Source organism: Siniperca chuatsi, linkage group LG7, assembly GCF_020085105.1.
Source record: "Siniperca chuatsi isolate FFG_IHB_CAS linkage group LG7, ASM2008510v1, whole genome shotgun sequence".
Lineage (NCBI taxonomy): Eukaryota > Metazoa > Chordata > Actinopteri > Centrarchiformes > Sinipercidae > Siniperca > Siniperca chuatsi.
In genome coordinates, this window is record NC_058048.1 from 11,297,320 (window position 1) to 11,323,747 (window position 26,428).

Genomic DNA, 26,428 nt, shown 5'->3' on the forward strand with positions numbered 1-26,428 from the left:
TTACGGTGGTGCTGGAGGCCAGGGCAATGCCATCTAGAGTAACTATATCTTTAGATAATGTGTCTGAGGTTTTTGGGGCCAAGTACAATAACTTCAGTTTTGTCAGAGTTTAATCAGTTAGCTAAACTTCAAGCATGCCTTAAGGACATAAAAACCTGGATGAACTGCAATTTTCTGATGTTAGTTTCATCTTGCTTGATCGCTAGATATAATTGGGTATCATCTGCATAACAATGAAAGTTTATGGAATGTTTCCAAATAATATTGCCTAAAGGAAGCATATATAAGGTCAATATAATATCAGGGCGGCAGATCGGAAAATGCTTCTGTGTGTTGTTCTAGAGGGCATGTACTGACAATTTTATTTTGTCGTTCAATTTGGAGGACTTGTTGCCTCATCCACTAATCCACTTGATAAATACTGTGTATGAAAGCCAACGGCAAAATATTGTGTTAAAAAGGTTGAAAACCATTGTACTGGGGGGCACAGCCACCTTGTTGTTGCTCCATATTTACAAAGCTTGCGGGATAAAAGAAACTATAGAAACCAAATAGGAAAAGAGAGAATTTTCCAACAATATTTTGCTGTTTCATATATATGTATCAAACCAAACTGCTACTTTTAGGAAAGGTGAAGTCACCTTACCTCCTCACTCTGGGCTTTTTTCAACTTATTATTTATGGGAAAAACAGTGTTTCCAACCTAGTTCTAACACCTGGAGAAGCTTATTAAAGTACCTGACCCTCCAAGGGGTGGCACTCTGAATGTTTGAAGATTTAAAATAAGTTCTTAAATAGTTTAAAAAAACAAGCTCTAACCTCAATAAGGGACATGTTGTTCAAGTTTTTTTCCTTAGTTGCACAATAAGTCTGTTCTTCTCTTGTTTTGCTTACCATGAAGTTTTGATAGGAATATGAGGCCACAAACATGTCAGAGCTGCTTTATAACAGCGTCATATCTCAGTGGTAATAACCCCCCTACAGCTTCCACAAATGGTTCAGTCCATGGCAGTGGGAACAGCTCAGTCCCATGGGCAGGAGATGAGGAGCTTACAGTCATAAGGAGGGCTGACATCCGTGATACTGCCCTGTCATCTTATGTCATGGCACTCCGGGCAGAGCCACAGACAAGGGCACAAGTATACAGTATGTCCTCTACTGAGTGTGTGTATGTTGTGACCTACAGTGCACAGAAATGTGCAGCATGATAATAATGAATAATCACCACAAACTGATTTCTTTTCCACTTCAGTCCATAACTTTGTGCACAGCGCACATCTATATGAACAAAAATAGCTGGTGTCCTTGAATATTGTCTTGTTGACCTTCTACAAATGACCTACTGCCTCAAACAGCTCTGAGTGTTTTCAAACAATAACTCAACAGTGTACAACTAATTATAAATTGAGTGTTTGTTTTTTTTTTTTTACATTTGTTTGTTTTTACGTTTGTGAGTGTGTGTTTTCATGTTTGGATGCTTACGGCGCACAAACTGTGTCATGCATGTATGTGTTTTGTTCACTATTTATCTCTCTCAGCAAGAAAACCTGTGGCTGTCTGCAGTTTGAACATCATCAAGTATCATAGAAATGATATTCGTATTAGGTCAGATTGCACTGACCTGAGAAAGGATAGACAGTTGGTGGTGATGCACAGTGCATCACACTACAAAATGTTTAAGACACACACACACACACACACACACACACGCACACAGGTGCAAAAGTGGGACACAAACAGTGCCTTACACTCAGAGTTATGCGTGTGTCATCACTTGCTGCTTACGGGGCAGCTGCTGGGGAAACAAAAACAAAACATAGAAGATAATCAGAAAAATGGAGAAAAGGGCTTAAAATATGTGCAACCTGACTAATAGATCATAGAAATGGGGGCGGATTTTGAACCCACAGGATTTTATTTTTAGACATAACCAGCAGCTAGTGTATGTCACTGTGATGGTCAATCAGTTGGTCGGTTCTAAACATTTCACCCACATCTTCGTGCCTTTGTTATGAGACACAGCTCTTCAGAGGGTGACTGCTGCATCAGTTTGATCTTTAATCTTTAATTCAAACCCATGGTGTCTTGGTGGAGATTTCGGGGAACAGAACAGCAGTAAGTGACCTTTAAATACTGATCTACTATAACTTTGTAACCTCCTCTATTATTGGGAAGAGTGAAAAACTAATTTCCACACGTTTAACGTATTTCTCAACATGTAACTGACCTGTGTCACACACTACACCTAACCCATATATTTGACTCAAAGGATATTAACTGTTTGTATGTGTGTAATTACAAGTTATGGACACTTAATTGCAGCAAATAGGGCTGGAAATCACCAACATTCAAAAGAGAGTAAGCAGTAGTGAGAATTATGAACACAATCATGAGAAAAATGTCAATCTGATTTTGTGGTTTATTTATTATATTTACAACAAATGTTAAATTGCTTGACATTGTACTTCAGGTGATAAGACTACTGCAGTCAGAAAAGTTTTTTTAGTTGTAGAGACTTAAGGAAAACATACTGTACATGTGGGAAGAAGATGTGGTGGCTGCTGCAGAATCCAAACAAGCTAGAAGACTTACAGTACACAATACTCACCAGTGATTAAAAGACCAGCAGAGCTTTAAGACAGACATTAAGATTCTTCTCAACAAATACCATCTGAGATCACCTTTGTTTCTCTTCTCTGAGCTGCAGAGTAGCTGTAAAACATCTAATAAAACATGAATGCTTGTATTGATTGCTGCTGAATTGTAGCCTCCTTTAACAGGCAACAGAGCCATACATGTGTGGTGTTTCAGATAATTTAATAAAACCTGCCACAGTATATGTCCATGTTCACGCTTGTGAGGGCAGTTTTCCTGTGTTACACTCTGCATCTGTCACATGTATTTCAGTCATAATTGATTGTGTGCATATGCGACATACTGTAAAAAAAAAAAAAAGCAAATATGTACCATTGGTAAAGGACAGACGGTCAGGAGAACTCAAGTATTGAAATATAGGAGAAAAGCTGTCAAATGTTGCCAAACCTGAACATGCTAACACTATAACAATGCTAACATGCTGATGTTACCATTTTTAGCGTGTTAGCATGCTACTAACCAAACAAAGTACACCTGATGCTGATGGGAATGGCATTCATTTTGTAGGTATTTGGTCATAAACCAAGGTAATTTTAACCTGATAATGGCTCAAGATGAAAAGTTAAGGGATCACCAAAGTGATCATCTTGAGGGAAACATGAATGTCTTAACCAAATTTCACAGTAATCCATCCAATAGTTGAGACATTTCACTTAAAACCATAAATGTCACATTCATGGTGGCGCTGCAGTAAATGTCAGAGGATTACCAGAGTCATTAGGTTTCATCTTCTTTGTGGCAAAGTTTTGTTTACAGGAACATAAATTTCATCCAGCAGCTTTGGTGCTTTGACCGTGATGGATGGAGACTGATGTGTTGCACACACTCCAGGACAGTAATACACCGTGCAACCACAGTCCTCTTTCACTCAGCACTTTTCTGATCCTCATTAGTGGAAAGAGGATTTAAGCTAGCTCCAATTTCATATGTGGAATGGGAAATCTACTGGTCCCCGAGGATTGTGATGGGATCGATCTGGAATGAGCTGCTGAAGAACGGCTTTTCCATTAGGCATGAGATTGATCTGAGGCTGTGTACATCTTCTCAGTAAGCTGGGAAAGATGGGACAGAAGGGGTGGAGATAATATGAAGAGTTCATTTCTAAAGGACTGAAATTGGGGGGAAAAAACATGCTGTCTGACCCCCTCTTCTGTTCAAACATGATGTACAATATGCAATACGCACAAAGAATACGCAATACATATTACACTACATGCAATCAGATATGCATTGTTGTTATTCAGAGAAGTTTTATTTCGATGTTTACAAATGTAGTCTGAGAAAAGATGGAGTGGTGTGCAGATGAGCTGATTAAAAGGCTGATTACAGGATTGCACAGGGTGCACCGAGTGCTTCACATGAAAGACATAGAATGAACATAAAAACTGTGATAGAATGCCATAATTAATGGAAAATAAGATGGAAAATAAAACCCTCTTGGTAATAATAGTAAAATTTAAAATAAAGATTAAAAAATAGAATGCATAAAATCACGTAAAATACTGCATTTTAAGAGTAGTGCAGCAGTGCAATGAACTGCTGCACCACTTCTTGTAGTGCAGAGTTTCCAGCTTGTATCAGGAAAGTCACAGCTAATTAAAGGCTAAAGTGAAGAGATAAGTTTTTAGCTTGCTTTTTAAAAAATATTTAACGAGTTAGCTTCCCTGATAATAGGTAGTGATGTTCCATAGCTTTGGGGGCGTAATTGATGATGATGATAATAATAACTTTATTTGTATAGCATGTCTCATGCAAAGATACTGGCCAAAGTGCTTCACAAGACATACAGTGCATCTGGAAAGTATTCACAGCGCTTCACTTTTTCCACATTCTATTATGTTACAGCCATGGATGGATGGATTAAATTTATTAAAAATAAAAATTTAAAAAAAATCACATGTACGTAAGTATTCACAGCCTTTGCTCAATACTTTGTTGAAGCACATTTGGCACCAATTACAAGTCTTTTTGAGTATGATGCTACAAGCTTGGCACACATATTTTTGGGCAGTTTCTCCCATTCTTTGCAGGACTTCATCAGGTTGGATGGGGAGCATCGGTGCACAGCCATTTTCAGATCTCTCCAGAGATGTTCAATTGGGTTCAAGTCTGGGCTCTGGCTGGGCCACTCAAGGACATTCAGAGTTGTCCCGTAGCCACTCCTTTGTTATCTTGGCTGTGTGCTTAGGGTCGTTGCCCTGTTGGAAGATGAACCTTCGTCCAAGTCTGAGGTCCAGAGCGCTCTGGAGCAGGTTTTCATCAAGGATGTCTCTGTACATTGCTGCATTAATCTTTCCCTCGATCCTGACTAGTCTCCCAGTTCCTGCCGCTGAAAAACATCCCCACCACATGATGTTACCACCACCATGCTTCACTGTAGGGATGGTATTGGCCAGGTGATGAGCGGTGCCTGGTTTCCTCCAGACATGACTCTTGCCATTCAGGCCAAAGAATTTAATCTTTGTTTCATCAGACCAGAAAATTTTGTTTCTCATGGTCTGAGAGTCCTCCTGGTGCCTTTTGGCCAAATCCAGGCAGGCTGTCATGTACCTTTTACTGAGGGATGGTTTCCATCTGGGTACTCTACCATACAGGCCTGATTGGTGGAGTGCTGCAGAGATGGTTGTTCTTCTGGAAGGTTCTCCTCTCTCCACAGAGAAACGCTGGAGCTCTGTCAGAGTGACCATTGGGTTCTTGGTCACCTCCTTGACTAAGGCCCTTCTCCCCCAATCGCTCAGTTTGGCCAGGCGGCCAGCTCTAGTGTGTTCCACAGATCAGGGCCATAAAAACAGAAAGCAGCCTCACCAGATTTCTTGTTGGGACATAAAATGAGAGGCAGTCACATTCTAAAATATACAGGTAGCCAGTGCAGTGATGTGAGCAGAGGGGTAATGTGATCTCTTTTTTTGTATTGGTCAAAATCCTGGCTGCAGTGTTCTGAATTATTTGTAATTTTCTTAAAGACTTTTTAGGGAGACCAGTAAAAAGAGAGTTGCAGTAGTCTAAGCGACTAGTAATAAGCATGTATCAGGATTTTTTTCATCGTTCTGAGTTAAAAATGATCTAATTATTATGAAAAATTATGTTTTTGTGACCTTTGTTGAAATGGTCAGTAACATGTGTTTTGATTTGCTTGCACATGCTAGCAAGCACTGACTCAAGTCTATGCCTTTCTGCTTTTGGACCAATGAGTAGAATTTCTGTTTTCTCCTAATTTCTTTTACTCATCCAAATGTTAATGTCAGTGAGACAGGTAAAAAGAGCATTTAAGGAACTGTGGTTGTCTGGTGAAACGGAGATGTAAAGTTGTATATCGTCTGCATAACAGTGATATTTGACATTATGGAGGTTAATTATGTTGCCCAGATGGAGCATGTATAAGGAAAAGAGAATGCTTCCCTGCGGAATGCTGTATTTTTTGTCAAGTCACCTAAACTAACAAAGATTTTTCTTTCAGACAGGTATGAGCGAAACCAGTCGAGCACTGTGCCAGAGAGACCCACCCATTTCTCAAGTCGATTGATTAAAATGCCATGATCAATCATATCAAATGCAGCGCTCAAATCTAAGAGGACTGCTACATTGTTTGAGTTGGTTGACATTCTTAGGTCATTTACTACCTTTTAATATAGTGGTTTCAGTGCTATGGTTGGATTGAAAACTGGACTGGAATTTATCTAAAATATTATTGGTATTCAGATGACTTTATAACTGCTCAAATACAATCTTCTTCTCAAGAAGTTTACTTATAAAAGGATTTGAGGTAGGCCTGTAATTACCAAGGTCACTAATGTCCAGATCAGGCTTCTTAAGGAGGGGTTTTACTAGAGCTGTTTTAAAAGCAGAGGGGAAGGTACCTGACTGCAGAGATGTGTTGATTATTCTTGTTGTTTCATGAGATGCACTGGAAGCTGGATTTACAGGGTGGTATAGGATCGGGGTCTAGTGCACATGTGGATGACTTTATTTTGTTAATGGTGACACCAGTTTCATCATCTGTTGTCAAACTAAAGGATGTCATAGTAGATGGAGACTCACCCACCAGCAGATCACAGAGTTGATGAATCTGCATTTGTAATACTGGATCTAATGGTGTTGATTTTTTCTTTAAAAAATAAAGCAAATTCCTGACATTTGAGAACTGAGGCTTCATCGTTTAAACTGAAGGCCAGAGATGGGTTCAAAAGTGTGTTTATCATGGAGAAGAGGACTTTGGGGTTGTTTATTATCAATAATGATCTTTGAGAAGTGGGTATGGCTTTTTTTCTGATGCAATTATTGTAAATTCTCATGTGAGGTGTCAAAGTGGACAGTTAGTTTACTTTTTCTCCACTGTCTCTCTGCCCTGCGACAATTTCTTTTTAGCTGGCATATAGCAGCAGATTTCCAGGGTGATTTGTGGGCTACTTGTTGTTTTTTAATTCTTGGAGGAGCAGCAGTTTCAAAAGAAGACCTCAACTTATTATTAAAATCCTGCACTAGATCATCAACAGAGCAAGCATTTGATGGAGGAAAAGTATTCATAATATCTAAAAACCTAGTCCTAGCATAGTTATCGAGGATTCGCTTTACAACAACAGACTCATGACACTGTTGTGTTGTGCTTAAGGGGTCGATAAATAGTCACAGTTAGTACAGACTGCTGAGCTTTAATAACCAAAGCATGTATTCAAAGCTTAAAAAATCTCCAAAGTGACACTTGGAGCAAGTGAAGTTATTAGGGCAGATGGTGGCACTTGTCTACATGAGTAAAAACAACTATAATTTGGAGGAGATGATTCTAAAAGTATGGCAGACACAGTTGAGGAGAGCCAACATTCAGTTAAAAAAAAAAAAAAAACTAAGACTATGTTGAGAGAGAAAATCATTAATATAAAAACTCTTACTAGAGTGGGATCTGATATTAGGCAAAGTTCTTGTATGGCTGCTTGTGTTTAGACAACATTTGACATTTGAGACTTCTAAATTGAGGCTTCTTTTGTTAAATAACAAGACTACGTGTCTACAACCATGCTACTGGCTCTGTACTTTGGAACAGCTGTGCTTTGAGTTAAATGCTAACGTGAGTATGCTAACATGCTCACAATGACAATGATGACATGTTGATATGTAGCAGGTATAAAGTTTAGTGTGTTAACATTTGCTAATCAGCACTAAACTCAAAGTACACCGGATGTTGATGGGAATGTCATTAGTTTTGCAGGTATTTTGTCATAGACCAAAGTATTGGACAAATTAAAACTCTGACCTGATGGTGGCACTAGATGAAAAGCTAAAGGATCATCAAAGTTATTACAATTCATCTTGACGGTGTCATGAATGTGTGTACCAAATTTCATGGCAATCAATCCAGTAGTTGTTGAGACATTTCAGTCCAAACCACAAATGTCCACCTCAGAAAGAGATGGTGGTGCTTCAGGAAAACTCAAGGCATCACCAAAGTCATTAGATTTCATCCTCTAAGCACGATAGATATCTGTACAATATTTCATGACAGTCCATCTAATAACTGTTGAGACATTTTGAGATATTTCAGTGTGGACCAAACTGGAAGACCAACCAACTGCCGAAAGCATGGCTAAAAAAAGGTTTTGTACAAAAACATGTTTATAGTACTTAAAGTAAGGTATCATAAAAAGTATTGTTATCCGACCGTAGGTATCGTATCGGCACTTTCAATTGTGTATTCCCTTTATTTGAAAGAGAATACACAGGGCCCCTTCAACATAACGTATAACTATGAGAATAGTAAAATAATATATCACCAGCAATAAATGTCCAACAATTTTTTTTCCAACAATTAAGATGGGGGGAGCTTGTTCTGACCGCCATCTAAATGAATGAAGTTGGTGACTGTTAAATATATTTTGGCCTATCGTTAAACACAACTCATAGGCCCTCCAAATGTTCTTCTATCAGACAGAAGACAAGTGACACAGAAAATGTTTTGTTAATGTTTCAGTATTTCATTTTCACACTAACGTGTTGGTTAATGTCTGTACTGTCACAGATTGCATATTTTTGGATCATTATCAGTTGGATTATTATTCTCAACAAATGGGACTTGCTAGTTGGGGAATATTGGGGTGCATACCATGCATACCTTGGGTGGAGGATGGATGATTGTCCCGCAACGGCAACCGGAGTTGGCGGTGTTCCGACTCCAAGACAGTCGAAGATACTGCAATGTTGAGGTGCTTTAGCACTGACTAGATTGGTGTTGGCACAGCCTTTTTTCATGTGTGTTAACATTAGAGATTTATCATTTATCACTCACACACACAGACACACACACACACAAACAAATTGGTTTGACTATCCCAGTGGGGAACAGTCATTGACATAATGCTTTCCATAGCCCCTTACCCTAACCATAACCTAACTCTAACATGTGCCCTAAAACCAAGTCTTCAGTGACACAAGTCCCCATGAATGAGTGTGCATTCAGGTTAAAGTCCCCACCTGGATATAGTAACATGAAACACACACACAGAAAGAGAGACTGTTGAGAGACCCCGCAGCAAAATGCTCTATTTACCTCCGCTTGGCACCCCTTATAGAATTACTGGAATTACTATGGGGCTGCTATGGGGGTTGTATGTAGTGTGTAGTGTGTGTGTGTGTGTGTGTGTGTGTGAGGGATTTGAAAAAAATATTACTTTGAAAAATGAAAAAAAATGCACAAAATAAGATGGCACTTGAACAAGACTAATTCACTTAACCAATTATAGTATATATGTGGTCTTTCAATATATGGTGAATTTTAAAGCAAAGAAAATAGCCATAAGGTGGCACAGTTATAGCAGCAGGATTTATCCTGCTACAATAGCTGAAGGACACAGAGCCAACAGATGTTACTTGTGTAGAGGAACTACTGGTCCAGAAAATAGAGAGAAAAAGAGGGAAAGAAGAATAAAGGGGTATGCCATGGAGAGAATAGTGTGCAGAGGGAATAAAGAGGAATGGAAAGTATTGGGGAGGAAGAGATGAAGGAACCTTCAAAGATGGGTGACAGGTGAGAAAACAGTGAGAGGGTGAGTGAGACAGGTAGTGGGAGCTAGAAAGAGAGAGACAGAAAGAGAGTGGGAGTGAGAGAGAGAGAGAAAACTGTGTTTTGCACCACATGCGTCTCAGTTCCCTGAAGGTGCGCTGACGGCGAAGTAGCTTCCCTACTGAGATAAACAAAAATAACAGGAAGAAGGAAAAAAGAGTGGAGCATCCAAATATCAGATAGAAAACAAATATCAGAGAGCGAGGGAGATGTAGAAGGGGAGAGGAGAGAAAGAGGGGGAAACTGGGGCACAACCACATTAGTGACATGCATTAACATCGGCAGGCAGGAGCAAGGGAGCGCTGAAGAGAGTGAAGAAGAGGGTGGAGAAGAAGAGCGAGGAGAGGGGGAGAAGAAGTGACAAGACGGGAAAAAGTGCTGATGGCAGAGGTGTGATGGTGCACCCTGGCAGGACCTGAGAGTGACTCCTGCCCTTGTTTCCTCCTTCCTCTGCTTTGTCTCCATATCCCTTCTCTGAACCTGTCCCCTCCTCCTTCACCCTCCTCTCTCCCCTCTCTCTCATGCTCTCTCTCTCTCATGCTCTCTCTCTCTTTCCACAATCAGACCAGGGAGAGCGGTGCGCCTGGGTCGCATCTCCGTCTCTCTCTCTCTCTCTTGTTTTCTGCTATCCCTCTGCACTCTCCCCAGCTCCTCTGATTGTCATTCTGCAGCTGAAAATTCCCCGAGCTCGGCATCAGAGGCAGGACACAGGAGAAGGGAAGACTGGTCGGGAAAGAAATTGGGGATCCCTCAAAGAACTGAGGAGTCCTTTGTTCTTTTCAAGCTTTTGATGATTGACCTGTTCCGCTGCCTCTCTTCTATAAGGAAAGACTTAAAATGGAAGACTTGTTGTGAGAGTAAAAAAAACAGAGGAAAAGCTTTTACAGCTTTATTTTGCTTCACAGAACAAAGTGATGCAAATGGAGACCCAGCGTTTGGAAATGAGCAACTGAAGACTTCATCCATTTCCAAGGAAAGAAAAAAGAACTGCAAAAGAAACAGGAGAACCTGAACAGACTTTGAATAAAAGAGGACGAGAAGCTGTCCCATCTGTACTTTTTCATCTTTGTCTCGGGCTCTGATCCCTCAACTGAAGCTCAGCCATGCAGGTGTCCATCGCCTGCACGGACCACAACCTGAAGAGGGGGAATGGGGACCACAGCAAGCAAAACGCCACAAGCCCCAACGTGGTAAACCAAGCCAGGGCCAAGTTCCGCACCGTGGCCATCATCGCTCGCAGCTTCGGCTCCTTCACTCCACGCCACATTTCACTCAAGGAGTCAACGGGGAAACACACTGGCATGAAGTACAGGTGTGTGTCAGTTAGAAGTGTGCATGTGTGTAATGTGCAGGGTTTAGTGACTGTGAAAAAAGCTATTTGTTTGGTAGGTGTTTTTCCTCCACATGTTTGTATGTGCTGCCGTACTACTCATGTTTCTGTCTATATTTCTTTTCTCATTCACTCCATCTCAGCTGTTACATCTTCATTATTCTTTAATTATGCTGCTCAATTTTCCATTAGAATTGAATTGTCCACACATTTGTGATTTTGAATGAAATTCAATTCCTTTGTACACCTTTCAGAGTTCAAAGTTTAAAACATATTAAGAACAGATGGTAAATACAATCTAAAAGAAGTAGGCTTACATTCTACCTAGAAAGACCCTTATATTGATGGCTTAGCAATAATAATTTTTGTCTAATGTAATGTAAGTCAATTCCATTAAACATTTATTTCATTATTTTGTATCTGATTTTGAACACATTTACCATATCGTGATACATATCCATGCATGTAAACAACACAGCCTCACTGAAAGCCACAAAATTCCCCCTTTCTGCTTTAAAACCCTCTCTCATATGCCTTTTGTTGCTGTCATATTGTGGCATTTCATAAAGCCAGTCTTGCCAGCACCATCTGAAGCACCTTCTGCCAAGCCTGCAGTATGTTTTCAGTGAGCTTGCGCTACACATTTCAAATTTGATCGTCAGTCTCCATACTTATCGGTAAGTCATATGGAAGCTGCTCATTCACACTGCATGTCACATGCAAACCTGACAGTGTTTATGAATAAATGCTGTCTGCTACCTTGTGAGAGTTTACTGACAGTTCCTACAGTTTCTTTGTTCTGTCTATCACTATGTCTCCTTTCTCCCCACAGTTCATTTACACTTTGTCTGTTTCTCACATATACTGTCTCTGAAATATCTGAACCCTCTCTCCCTTGTATTCTGTCTTGTTCAGAAATACTCAAATGTTCAAATCCTAATGCTTTCAAATGCCATGAATGGAAGAGGACTGCTTCTCTCCCACACACCTAACCACTTTTTTTCTGCCTCTCTCTCTCTGTGGTTTGGTGAGACAGCTCTGCAGTGTGGGCAGAGTGTCTGAGTCGGATTTGACCTCAGCAGTGCAGCTGCTCAGCTGACTTGTGTATTTGACTCTTGTGGCCTCGGGCTGTGAATCTTACGTAAAATATGGTGCCATTAATTTCTTTCCAAGCTCCGCAGATCACTGTGAAACCAGACTGGGATGTGTGTGTGTCAGAGTGTGTGAATGAAGACATGTTTTGTATGTATATAGAGAAGAGATAGTGACAGACTGCAGGCTGAATGTAGCGCTATTCAGCACTCCTATATTTGATGGTGTTAATATTCCATTGAACTTTATAAAACTCTTCAGTGTCAAGGCAGGGGAATTAGACTCATCAGACACTATCAGACCTCAATCTGACAATAGTTATGCTGCTGTAAGTTATAGTTTAGGGTCGTTTTAGGATTTAAATGTGTAGTAGTTTTGTCAAATGAAAGTTCTGCAGACCACTCTGATAAACTGAGGGTGCTTGTGGCACTCTGCATATGGTAAAAAAAGTTAATGATGCAAAATTGTTTTGCAAAACTTACAGGGAAATACATTTTTCATCCACAGTGAAAAGTGCAAATTGCCAGATTTAATTTGTTCTTATTTTAAGCGATAATGTTCACCTATTTTTGATTTTTAACCTGGATAAAAGGCTGGAGCCTGAAACAATGCTGAGTAAACTTGGGCGATACGACGGTGTATATACCATAAGGTTGTCAAAAGTATCGATACTTTGACACTTTTTTGATACCACGTGTTTAAAATGATACGATCTCCATTAATTATACATTCTATAGTATTGAAAGTACCGAAGCTATAAAAAAAACAGACCTACAATCAGATTTTCAACCCAAGGCTGCACAGATGAAAGAAGGGGGAAGAAAATCAACTGTTCCACATTATGTATTCAGTGACTTTTTCTGTACCAGCACTGTGTGCAGGTTGTTAATAAAAAAAGAAAAGAAAACAATGATGATATTTTGTGTGCCTAGAACTTATTTTTCTTTCTGCCGTGGTATCGAAAGAGGTGTATAGAGTACTGTTTTTTTATACTAGTATTGTACTGAGTACTAAGTTTAAAATTCTGGTATCGTGACAACCTTAATATACTGTGTGAAGAAGAGAGTGACAAGAAAACATGGAGGAGGAGAGTGAAATTGTAAATACAGAGCAGGAAGAGTTGTTTTTGTTTGTATGGAAGTTCCAAATAAAAGAAGAAAATATTGAAATGTGATGAAGTACAGTATGGTTATTTTAAACAATTTACAGAACACTGTTACTGTTTTGTGATATAAAATTATATGTACCATGATGGAAGATTTTGTTATTGATCTGGATTTCTGTAACTGGAAATATGCTCATGACTACTTATTGTTGAACAAGGCAGCAGGGGACACAGTGAAAGAAACGAAATAGCAACATAACGTAGCATGTAACGTGTCTTCTACACTGATTCAAACACACACCTGAGTGGTATAAAAATATGGGATCTTTTTAATTTTGTGATGTTTTATCAAGTATTACAAATTTAACATCGAACACTTTGCCTAAGACTATTAAACAGTTGCGGACCGGACTTACATATTGTCCAGCCTCTGAAGTAGTCTAGACAATGTAATATAAGTGGGCTGTGATGCGGCTTGACCAGTAATGAGAGATGGCAGACAGATGAGCAGCGTACAGGCCATGGCTCGGTGCCACCTCACTCTGTGTTGGAAACAACAACCCAGAATGGTAGGGGCAGCGAGTAAAACATGCCTGGACCAAAAGTGAAATTTACAGAAATGCACCTGGCAGGTGACATTGCGCTGAAAGCAAATTGTCCTGCTAGCAACAAATGGATTTAGTTCTGTAGAGCTAGAGGCATCCACAAAGGTAGTCTTTAAGGTCTGTCCTTGTACTTCACAGTGTAAGGACAGATCCTTACACTGTTTTTCTCATAATAGACCACAGAAAGATGCTAATAACATAAAAACATGCCTGAAAGGTTTAAATGAATGGGGAGCAGACATTCTTGGATTTGCATCTCTATACCCTGATGACTTTGACTGACAAACCGTCTGTCTGTAACTGAGAAATCTCATGACACCTCCTGATGGTGCCTTAAAAACAGACATGATGACAATGGTTCCGACACTGCTATGATACCAGTGACCACAGCCACTTCAAACACATCTCAGTCTATTGTGTAAAAGTTGTTGTACATAATTGTATTATTGGAATATGTCGAATAAGTGGTGAAGACTAAGATGGTGAGTGTTTTCACCACTAAGAATTCCCCTGATCTTGATGCCAACACATTGTGTGTGTGTGTGTATCAGAAGAAGCTCTTGGGTCGAGAAGTAACATGCCAGAAGCCTGAAAAATATTTGGCTCATGTCATGTCACAGCTGAGTGTAATGGTGTTGCTGAAATGTATGTTTGGGAACTTTGGCCTGCGGGAACGTTCGCTACTACGAGCTGCTAGACTCCTCAGCTACACAGCAACAAATCAAGATTGGAAATGTTAGTACTTGTACACCCCAGAAATACAAATGCCATCGGTTAGATTTCATGTAATGGAAGAAAAACAAAATATGTTTTCTCAGTTCTCCTAAAGTGGAGAAGCTCTAAAGGTGAGCGACTAGATCAATATCTTGATCATCATTTCACATATAATTTGATGGATAGTAGAGATATATATCAACAATGCTGTTACATGGTTGTATGTAAGTCTTGTGATTAACAGATGTGAAGGTCTGGGCTCTCCAGGGTTTACTGTATTATTAATGCCATTGTATACTGCTTATCTATGACATAGGAATAAACAGAGCAGTATGCAGAGCCTTACAGTCGCTTACAATGATGCCATGAGGTTGTTATTGTGTGTGTGCCAGGATTTTGTAGTGTTAGTCATATGTTCATCAGCACAAAATTACCCACATGTCATGCACCGTTGAGGAATGTTTACAGTGAGTATTCAGTACAGTACAGTTTAGATATTATATGTACAGAATGATTAATGTAGAGGACAGTATATTTAATGAGTTAATCCAACTGGAAGCTGCACACTTTAGTTGTGGTGATTGGTGTCACTTTTGAGAATGGGTTATTTGTAGTGATACTGTTGATTTCATGTAATATACTGTAGATGATGGTAGTTTTCATTTGTTTTAATTGTTTTTTTTCTCTCCATCTTTTCATTCTGTGGACTCTTGAGTCCAGAAATAAGTTTAATTGATTGACTGATTGAATCACCTTCTTGGAAAATGGATCAAAGAGCGGGAGCAGTATTTTATCTGCTAAAATGAAACCTCACACAAACACACACACACATGCACAAAATCACACACACTCACTCACTCACTCACTCACTCACTCACTCACTCACTCACTCACTCACTCACTCACTCACTCTGCTATACACAGCTTCCTCTATATGATGCCAAACCATATGCCAGCACAGTCTTCCTGTCAGTTGGTCATTAAAAGTTCAATAGGCAGAGGCTTCTGCTGACAGTGATGCTTTGGGACGGACAGTATGGGATTAGATAGACTGTCTCTACCCCCTGCTCCATCTCTCTCTCTCTCGTTTTGTTTCAGGAAGTGAACCTAGGGTTGTACACACCATCTGCTCTGGCAATGCTGTGTAGGAGAAAGCATGACAAGCGAGGATGTGTTTGCTTCTCAGTGTGTAAATGCGTGTGCGTATCATTTCATGTGCTTCTTAAAGCAGTTTTTAGTCACATAACACACACACACACACACACACACACACACACACAGGTCAGGCTGTTTAACTATTTATTCCTATAAACACATGTTAAAGAACAGAGTGTTTCAAACTGTCACCTGGCTGACAGCAGTGTTAATTTTGGTAGCTATTTTAGATTTAGTCTTGATGTTTTGATCACATTTTAGTCATTTTTGTCCTTCATAATTTTAGTTGATGAAAAGTCTTTACATTTTAGTCAACTTCAAGTGTTTTCTCTCTTTAAACTAAACTAATTCATTACCATTAAAATCACACTAGTACTGAAACAATTCTATTTGTTGATTAACATGCCTACCTGGCCTTAGAGCTCAGAAATCGTACACAAATATCTTCCAGATAAATTGCTGTGTAATCTTAGAAACAACAGTTTGACTAGGTGGTAATTGCAGTACATGTTCAGGGCTTGCCATTAAGCTTTTTCTGGAAAAGTGAAAACAGATCGAGCATAGTTACAAGTTGCTTGTCCAAATATATAAATAAATGAACTTGCAGGCTATAAATGTTACAGCAGCAAATGTATATGCTTAGTTAACATTAGGACTTACAATTAGCAACTTCAAGTGTCACTTCAGGTTGGTTGTGTTCTTCCCACCTAATTTGTAGCCACAGGGCGTCTCTCCGTCTCCCTGATGTCCTGTTCTGTTGATACATATACAGATTTTTTTTTACTGCATCAACAGATTTCTAATACATTTATTATTGACTTATTGACTGATGAAATATGTTGTTACAGCACCCTATGCGAGCTTGACTGAGTAGAAATCATTTAAAGTTCTGATAACAGCAAAGCAGTAGAGTAGGAGCAGGCTTGGTTCGTGCATGTGTGGAGGGGTGGGGGTGGTGGATGCATCACTGTACATCTGAATACAGTGATAAGATACTGGATCACGGTGGATTTACATGACCACACTTTGCATTTCATTCTGACAGTACAGCAGAAAGAAAAGGTTCACTGGGCTATTTTTCGAGTGTTATAAAAAATGCATCTGTGACCTACCGTCACGCTGATGTGCTGTGGTGAGAGCTCATTCAGTTGATAACGATTTCCTTTACTTTCACACTCAGTAAACAACATTTGCATCAGTCAGATAGGTGAAAAGAGACACACAGGTAGATTTAGTAGATTTAGATGGCTCTCATGAAAGGGTTCAAACCCCATGCAGTGGTGTGATTAGTGTATGGAGTATACATTTGTATAGATTGAGCCACCAGAGTGCAACTTGCTCCCTATGTCCCTTCCATGCATCACTGTGTGTTGCGATAATGAGTTACTAGCTTGGCAGCATTTGAAATAAGCAAGAGCAGCAGTGATTTTTGTGTTGTCTCCTTGTTGAGTTTATATATGAGAGAGAGAGAGAGAGAGATGCTTGACTTAATATCAAATGTATTAATAAATCAGTAGTGTGTGGGTCAGTATAACCCCCCACAGAAATGTATGAAACATTAAAATGCTGTATTTAGTTGTATACATGCCCTGGTCTCTAATTCACTATCAATTAAGGCTCTGAGACACATCAGGTCTAATCAGGTGGTAGCACACTCAATAAAACACCAGTGAGACTGCCGTTTTACCTGCGGTAGCCTCATTGGCTATTTCTTTGTACAGTAATTACATTTTTTCTTTCATCTGTCTTTCTGAAAAAATGAAACGTGTTTCTGACATTTACTATTCATGTTCCAAGACAATTTAGCATCCACTGCAGCACTTGCTATTGAAATGGAAACCTTCGTGATTTTAACAAAGTTAAAATGTTTCTCTTGTAAACAAACAAAAGTTATGTATACATTCACTGTTATACACCAAAACGCATTGTATTTCCTTCCATACAAAGTTTTCTATTGGTGGTTCTGTGCTGTCTGAACACCTTTTGTGCCCAGTCAGGGGTCTGGGTTTGTTATCCTGTATTCGGAAGAGTATCACATTTATAACAGCCTTTGCTTCCTGTTTTTGCCAATAACAAAACATGAGACTGGGTTGTAACACTGTAAAAAAAATAGTAACAGTATTTACCTGGAGTTAATTTCAGTTCTGTGTGTGTGCATAGCCCTTTAACAGCAGTTGGCTCCTTGATATCAGGTTACTGAGTACACTGGGAACAGGATGGCAGTCTCTATAGTGTTTTACATGGCATGCTACCACCTGATTGGGCGGTGAGGGAACTGATCTGCCTCAGACGGAGCCTCGAAAGGGTTAACCAATAGCAAAAACCTGTTAGAATAGAACTGGAATATAATCTATGCATCCAGTGTCTCATCTCAGGCTGAACCCGTGTTGACAGAACATGCTCTGCATGCATGCATGTGAAAACACACACATGTAAACACCAAAGGGTCCCCATAAATCCATAGCAGGCTTATCTGCATATTATTGATGCATACTGTACAAACATGCGCGGCCATATTTTGCTCTTTTTAAAATCTTAGTTCACACTTTTTTTATTTGATTATTTTGGTTATCTGAGTGTGAGTGTATGGGTTTGTGTATCACACACACACTGTTTTTTTACTTTCTTTTATGACAGCTAACCCTGATGATTTGGTTTAGTTTTTCAGTAAAGAGAGAATAGAGTAAAGAGGCAGCAGATGTGGGAGATGGGAGGCGTTTAATGGGTGACAGCAGTCAAGGCCAGAGACTAGTTGCACACAGAGTGAAAACACAGCAGTAGCCAAATACATACACACTGACACACGTTCATCACAGGACAATAACATACTCTCAAAGAGCTTCTTATTTTCAGTTATTAAAAAGTGATTCAAATGAGGTATTTTTCAGTTAAAGCTGAAGGTAAGAAAAAACAGCCTTACAATTTTTTTAATTAAATACTGGTCACCTCCGATATGCCCATATGTGTGTGGTTTGAAAGATCGGGCAAGAAAAACGCTAATTCCTGATAGCTTTGTGAATACTTGGCAAGCTTTTGCATGAGCCAACTCATAAACTGTTAATTTGGCAGAAGAGGGTTGGTGTCAGCTCAGCTACTGTACGTAGCCTGCTGAGAGCTTGCACAGCATAGCGGTGTGAAAGGCCAGATTAGCAACTACTGTAAAAGTGTGTGTGTGGTATGCCATTCTATGGAGGAGGTGTAAAGGTGCTCTGTGTGTGTATGTGTGTTAGGTGAAATACCTATATTTAACTTGTATTAACATGTATTTTGAAGTGTGCATGTGTGTTTGTGTTATAGAAAGATGGCAGCTGTTTATTTCCACGTAGCTTTTTCTTTACACGACAACAAATAATATATGAGGGGAAAAGGGATCAAATGAGAAAGATGATAATGAATAAGGGAAGGAATTCTTTGTGTCTGCTGGTCGAGCTCCAAACCACCACACAACAAATACTCATTGGCCCTAACCAACGCATTATCTCTGCTTGTTGCTATGGTAATCATGTCCTTGGCTCTGTAGTGCCATTCATTCAGTTTGGAACATTTTAAAAGTCACACACACACAAACATATTTGAAAGACTTTAAGCCATTGGGGTAAGCTAAAACTGCAAATAAAATAAAGAGTGACAGGAATAATGGGATTGAAAAAAGGCAGGGAGATGTGATGAATGCAGACAGAGTTGAACCTCAAGTGCTGTTAATGTCATGAATGCATGAACAGAACCTACATTCATTGACTTTACTTTCAACTGATGTTCTTGCTTTATAACACCATTTCAAGGAAAACAGTAAAACACCTGAGGCCTCTTATAAATACTGTATGTTTTTAATCCTGTGGATCACTGGCGAGTTAAAATGTAAAAAAAAACAGTGTTATGTGAGGCTTTGAGAGGGTTGACATGGGTTTAAACTCTGTTCATTGCTGTTAGAGAAACTCAAGCAGGTATTTAGCTCACAGAGTGATGCAGGGATGATAAAAGGAACAAGAAGAACAACAGGGGAGAGACAGACAGTGAGAGAGAGTGTGTCAAATCTATGAATGATTATACTAGTAAATCCCTACAGGGGCCTATTATATTGAACTGTGGGCAGAATAACAAACAGTGACTGGTTGTCTGTCAGTTTGTCTGTGAACTGTTGCTGTGCCCTTGGGCGGCCTGAAAGACACTGATAGTATTATTAATAATAGTGGCAGCTCTGCAGCTGAAACCAGCTCTGAGTTCCAACCTTTTATCTCGTATCTGACAGCAACTGATAAGACTAATACCTCTCTGTGCATAGCTGAATAAAATATTTCATTCAGTCTGTGGCTGACTCTGAAGTTAGCCTGCTTGTTCGCTAGTTATGAATGCAAGAATAAAGATATAGTAATACCTGTCATTTTATCATTGTTACTGCTCCTCTGATTTGATCCCAGTATTATTGCAGAGCTTTCTCTGATGTTAGAGTTAAGGATAATGAGGTCATCCCATGCTTTCTTCACTCCACTCACTTTCACTTTTTAATTAAAAGAAGTGCCAGCATGACTTTTCTGGTTTGTTCCATAGTGTGGCAGGAGACTGATTTAAATGGGGCTGAGAGCCAAAACCAAAAGCAAGCGTCAGTGCAGACTGATAAACGATTTTATTGTGAATAGATAGGATAGAAGAGAGAGAGAGCAAAAGAAAGAGAAACAGAGATTGATCATGTGAACTAAGAAAGTTCATCAGTGATTTTTTCTGAGCAGTCGTTTCCCACTGCAGCTGGGACTAACTGGGCTGCAGTGGGAAACGCTCAGTGCATATATCAAGATGAAATGTAATGAATGAAATCTATTTCCCTCTAGATTAGCATGTATGGATAATAATCAAAGGGCCAGTGATTAATAATCAGTTGGGCCGAGCTGAATGCCGGATCTGACTTGGATGCCAGTTGAAGATTATGGGCTTGCAGTGTTCAGTAGGTGCCAAGGAAGCGGATAATTTCATGACTCTTTTACGCAAACTGAGCCGGAGTGTCATAGTCTGTGTAATTACTGGCATGCTTGAAATGGGATCTACAGCAAAAAGTAAACTTTGCTCCCCTTCCTCTGCCATTGTTGAAAACCTCACAAGTTGAACACTGTCTAAAGAGCAGAGCAACCACTGAACAAGCAGCACAACACCCTCCTTGTTTCCAGCAAAAAACTTGAACTAAAGCAGTCAGTCCAGTCAGTTAGAGGCAGAGGAAGGCACTGCCAGCACTAACATCTTCTCTTTCCTCTCATTTGGTGATTTTTTACATTTTGAATATGCTGTTCCATTCAGATGCAAACCCACAGTGCCCCTAAATTATATAGCTCCCCCCAGACTGATATGTCACAGCAGGTATCAATCATTCAAATGATTATTATTACAGGAAACTTAAACCTCCACATTGACGGTCTTTTTGCGACTAGAGGAAAATACTTAATAATTGTGCTATTCTCAATCTGTATCGAACAAAAACACACTTTTCAAACATGATTACAAACACCCATTATAGTCAAACACATTACAAACACCTTCATTTCTCATTTTAACCAATAGTCAGAAGAAAGTATTTACTAGTATTTAGTACTTGTATTTGTAGCTGACTCCTCTCTTTCTGTCTCTCTCTCTTGCAAATTCACAAATCCTGGGAAAACGTTATGACCTAAAGCTCTTTGTTGTGATCGCCCTGTTGAAATACTCCAGGTGTGGACTGCGAGAAATCAAAGAGCATAACCGCTGAGGACTTCACTGCATTGAAATTTATCACAGCATGACTGTGCTTTGATCTCTGGCATATTGCAACCAAAATATTAACATCCAGCTTGATTACTTCCAACTACTGCTCTATTTCTCTTCAACCCCTCTCCTCCACATCATTATTTAACAGGGTGGACATTTTGCTGACGAGATGATAGTGGAATTACATTGAATTACCATCAGAATGTTGTATAGACAGGAATTTAGAGAGAAATAAAAAAAGAGGATGGAGCGATAGAAAGACGTTGTCAAAAGTATTAGTAATTGGTTCTATTAATTTTTTACTGACTTTGAGCAAATCCTCAGCTTCAGCGATCTGGTACACATAACTATGTGAATGTGTGTGTTGAGTGTGTGGCTATACGTAGTGCATGAGTTTGTGAGTACTGTATGTAGTGTGTGTGCGTGTCTGTGAATTGCTCATCCCTCAGTGTCTGTATGAAGTATGACACAACAGACTCACTCACAGACACTTCCTTCCCTTACAGATGTTCTTTTCAATTGGCCTTTTTCTTCCTTCCTCAGATTATACCCCTTCGGTCTCTCTTTTTCTGTATTTCTGTCTTTCCTTTTTTAAATTCTTCTCCCTCCCTCTTTCTCTCACTTTTTCTCCCCCTTTCCTCCCTCCGCAGATAGCAGTGGCATACTAAACGCTGTGAGGAATCTGTGTTACTGTGCTGTGTCTGCTGAGTGCCTTTGATCCATGTTGTAGCCTAATCAAAATCACCTAACTGTATCCTGAGGCTGATGTCATGGTGGCTGACTTTTACATACCCATATTATAGGCGCGCGTGCGCGCACACACACACACACACAAATTCAGACACGTTAAAACACACATTTCATTTACATTTTACACATTCAGCTGATGAATTGAGTGAGCAGGTAAGGCTTATATATTCAGCTCACTGAAACACACTACGTACAAGCGCGCTAACTTACTTTTCCATAGAAGGTAGAGCTGAAACGATTTGTTAATTAATCAATTAGTCAATTGTCATAAAAACTATTTTGGTAATTGACTAATGGTTTGACCCGACAGACATAGGGCGTCTGGAAAGAAAATGGGTGTCAGGTGCAACTCTTGATCTCCATCGTTGATGTTTTGCTTATTTTGCTTATTTTGTTTGTCTTACGGTATCTGATTAAATATCATATCATATCAGAAACTGGAAAGAAGTCTGGAATGCTAAGACTGGGTAGTACATTAGACGATCTAGCCAAAGAATGGGGAAAGAGGGCTGGTATATGTCCAGGGGAGCTAATGAGGGAAAGCTGTTGAGTGAGGGGATCAGGTGACTGGGGATGGTGGGAACACACTGAGGGCAACTACAGGGCAGGTGGGGAATGGCAGGAAGGAACGAAAATTAGCAAAAATGACTAAACAGAGAGGTGTTGTGACAAACCCACAGAGTGAATTCATGTCTTTAGTTGTGACAAATGTCCCACTTTGAATAAACATCTGAGAGACTTGTGCTCAGTTCCCAGCAGCAGTAGCTACTACTCAGCAAGTCAATCAACGCAATCGTCTGCGTTTGTAAGGGAGGTCGCTGACGCAGTAAGCATGTGCTGGTCGCTGCATTAGCAACTCTTACTGGCTGGTTGGGTTGTCTATCCATAAAAGGGATGGAGCTTGAACCTGCAATTTGTATTGGATGAGGAACATGGTAGTTTACACCTTGAATTAAAAAGTGCCAAAACTAAATTGGGATTAAAATAAAAAATGAAAAAAAAAAGTAATTTATTCATGCTGATGAGTTATGTGCAATAAATGCATGAAGCAGCAACAGTTCTCTCACTCCATTATACCTGTGTATGTAATAGTGGTGTGAGGGAAGAGGGACTGTGTGTGTGTGTGTGTGTGTGTGTGTGTGTGTGTGTGTGTGTGTGTGTGTGTGTGTGTGTGTGTGTGTGTGTGTGTGTGTGTGTGTGTGTTTGTATCCATATGAAGGCCATTGACTTCTGTCTCCATGGAGATGTGAATTACCCACTCTATTGTGTGGGTTTGTCTAATGTGTGAGTGTGTGAGGTTTGACTTGGTGGAGGTTTTGTGGCTCCATTTAAAAGTGGATTTTGGTTTGTGCAAACTGGTTCTACAGTGTGGTATTAAAATAATTTAGTATGTGGATAGTTCACTATTTTATGTTTTGAAGATGTATATCCGTTAAGTTCTGATTCTGCGCTGATGAGAATCAGTTTGTTATATGTGATCGTTTTAAAGCTGACAATAAGCTTACAATAACAATTCTTTCTGTTGTCTCTACCTCTCTCTCACACACAATCAGGCATAAACACACTCATACACACATCATACAAAATCATACAATCATATGCCTTTGTAAACACACTCTGTCTCATAATGAACATCCAGATCGATAAGTCTTGAGGAGAGCCCAGATGAATTAAAGGGAGATTGAAAGAAGTGTGTGTGTGTGTGTGTGTGGGTGGGGTGTTAAAGAAAGTGGTGTGATGAGTGAAACAGCATGAGACTGAGTGAAGAATGGAGAGAGGTACTGTATATGGACAGATATTCAATCACACAATGTGAGAGAAACTCTCTCAGCTAATTCTTAAATACAACTAAGATGGATTTGTTCTCATTTTTTCACATCTGGTTTTTAATCTGTGTCAACATCAAAGCTGACACAATAAAATCTTCCTCAGGAGAGCTTTGACCTCTGATGTTCACTTTACTCATCATCATGCAGTGCTCAGGAAGCAGTTGTAATTTAAAACCTGCTGAAACGCATTCAGCATCATTATAAAGTACTTCTTAGCACCTGTCCATTAAAGGTAGTGGATGTAACTTCAAATGTATATTATATCTCCAAATCCAAGGAAAGTGGGGATCTTGTTGTCATTGATTCCCATGCAGAAAACTTAATCACATTGTCATTAGTGAAGAAAACTGAACCATGTTAATGTGGAAACTGAATCTTCGCAATGGTTATAGACATGAAAAGATGGACTGATAAGAACACTGGCAAGGTGGATATAATAACTCCATAAACTCATTACTGTAACTGAGAAGCATAAGGCTCATGTTTCTCCTTTGTTTGCTTCACTTTAGTGGCTGTTTGTGGATTCTACTGGATTCAGTTTACATTTGCAAACTCTTAACCCCATATTGTAGGGGTTTATTAGCTATCCCTTGGTCAAGCTTTTGCCACTCTGGCCCCCACAGCCATGTCTCCTGTCTCCTTTATATACTACTTCATACTACTAAATTTGTAACAGCAAATACGTTTTGAGAGGAATGTAATGAAGCCCGGGTTACGTTTACTATTAACATAAACAAGGAACGTTGTTAATTAACATGTGCTTTGTATGTCCATCATGCACCCCTACCACCTCTCTGCGACTTGTGTGCAGTACAAAAATGTAGTGCCCCCGACATATAAAGATCCAGGCAGCAATTACATTTTCCAAAAAAACATAACTAAGGAAAACAAATTTGAAGTATATGAACGAGATTTCTAGGAGACAGGGTTGGACCGCCAGAAAAAGTTTCTGAAAATGTATTTGATTGGACATTTTTATTGATGTCTTGGTGTTGTTTTATTATGTGAAATATTTCTGTAATTTGTTTTTTGTGATGACATACAGTGTGTGTGTGTGTGTGTGTGTGTGTGTGTGTGTATGTATATGTATATATATTTATGTATTTATGTATGTATAGATTAAAAAAAAAAAAAACTTCGTCCTTCACCCTCTGGGGGTGGTCTCATCCTCCAGTTTGGGGGTCACTGCCCTGAGTGCTCTGATGACCACGGGCACCACTTTCTCTAGTTTCTCATGTTCCTTTTTCCTGATGTTGCCATCACTTGGTATTGCCATCAACCACAACTGCTTTCCTCTGCTGTTTGTCCACCACCACGATGTCTGGTTGGTTCGCCATTACCATTCTGTCAGTCTGAATCTGAAAGTCCCACAGGATCTTGGCTCGGTCATTCTCAACCACCTTTGGAGGTGTTTCCTACTTTGACCTCAGGGTTTCCAGTCCATACTCCGTGCAGATGTTCCTGTACACTATGCCAGCCACTTGGTCATGACGCTCCATGTATGCTTTTCCTGCCAGCATCTTACACCCTGCAGGTATGTGCTGGATGGATGGATGGATGGATGGATATATATATATATATATATATATATATATATATATATATATATATATATATATATATACTAGGAACAGCAAAGTACTAGGAACAGCAAAGATACTGCGTAGAACCCTCAAGCTCCCAGGCCTCTGAGGACCCAAGCTCGAAGGATGAGACCACCCGCGGAGGGTGAAGGACAAAGTTTATACATATATATATGAGGAAAGCCGTTGTGGTTGACGTGGCAATACCAAGTGATGGCAACATCAGGAAAAAGGAAGATGAGAAACTAGAGAAATACCAAGGGCTTCAGAGAAGAGCTGGAGAAGGCTTGGAAGGTGAAGGCGACAGTGGTGCCCGTGGTCATCGGAGCACCCGGGGCAGTGACCACCAAACATACATACAGTGTGTATGTATGTATGTATGTATGTATGTATATATATATATTTTATATATATATAATATAAGTTGAGTTACTTATAGTATAGCGTTGTCATGGTTTGAGGGTTTGGTTTAGGCGTTTCCTGTTATATTTTGATATACACTCCTCTCCATGTGTTTTGTAGTTTTACTTCCTGTCTTTGTGTGGTTTTCCCTCCACTTATGATTATCTTCCCCACCCTGATTAGTTTCACCTGTGCCTTGCTATCTCCCCTCACCTGAGTGTATAAAGTCTGTGCGCTTCCCTTGTTTCTTTGTCTTATGTTGAGCATCCCAGCCTGTGTTTCCTGTCTTCCCCCAGTGTTTCTTGGCTTTATTCTCTGTTTCTCTTGGATCTTGCCTGGATTTTGGACTTTGTCCGCACCGTTTCGGATTTGTTTGACTGTATATTCTGTTTTGACCTGTGCCTGCTTGACCACCCCGTAAGCCTTT

The 26,428-nt window shown here is 39.7% G+C and overlaps 1 protein-coding gene across 4 annotated transcripts in view; it reads left to right on the top strand.

The window, feature by feature from the left end:
* kcnab1a (potassium voltage-gated channel subfamily A regulatory beta subunit 1a) overlaps window positions 1-26,428 on the top strand; it is a 115,337-nt gene that overhangs the window by 30,099 nt on the left and 58,810 nt on the right. The window contains exon 1 of one of the 4 annotated variants that reach the window (XM_044203880.1): window positions 9,293-11,018. The exons of the other annotated variants lie outside the window; for them this stretch is intronic. Within the exon in view, the coding sequence (XP_044059815.1) occupies window positions 10,810-11,018 (209 nt within the window). The 5' untranslated portion in view covers window positions 9,293-10,809. Of the gene's footprint in view, window positions 1-9,292; window positions 11,019-26,428 lie in introns of those variants that run through there. 4 annotated transcript variants of the gene reach the window in all.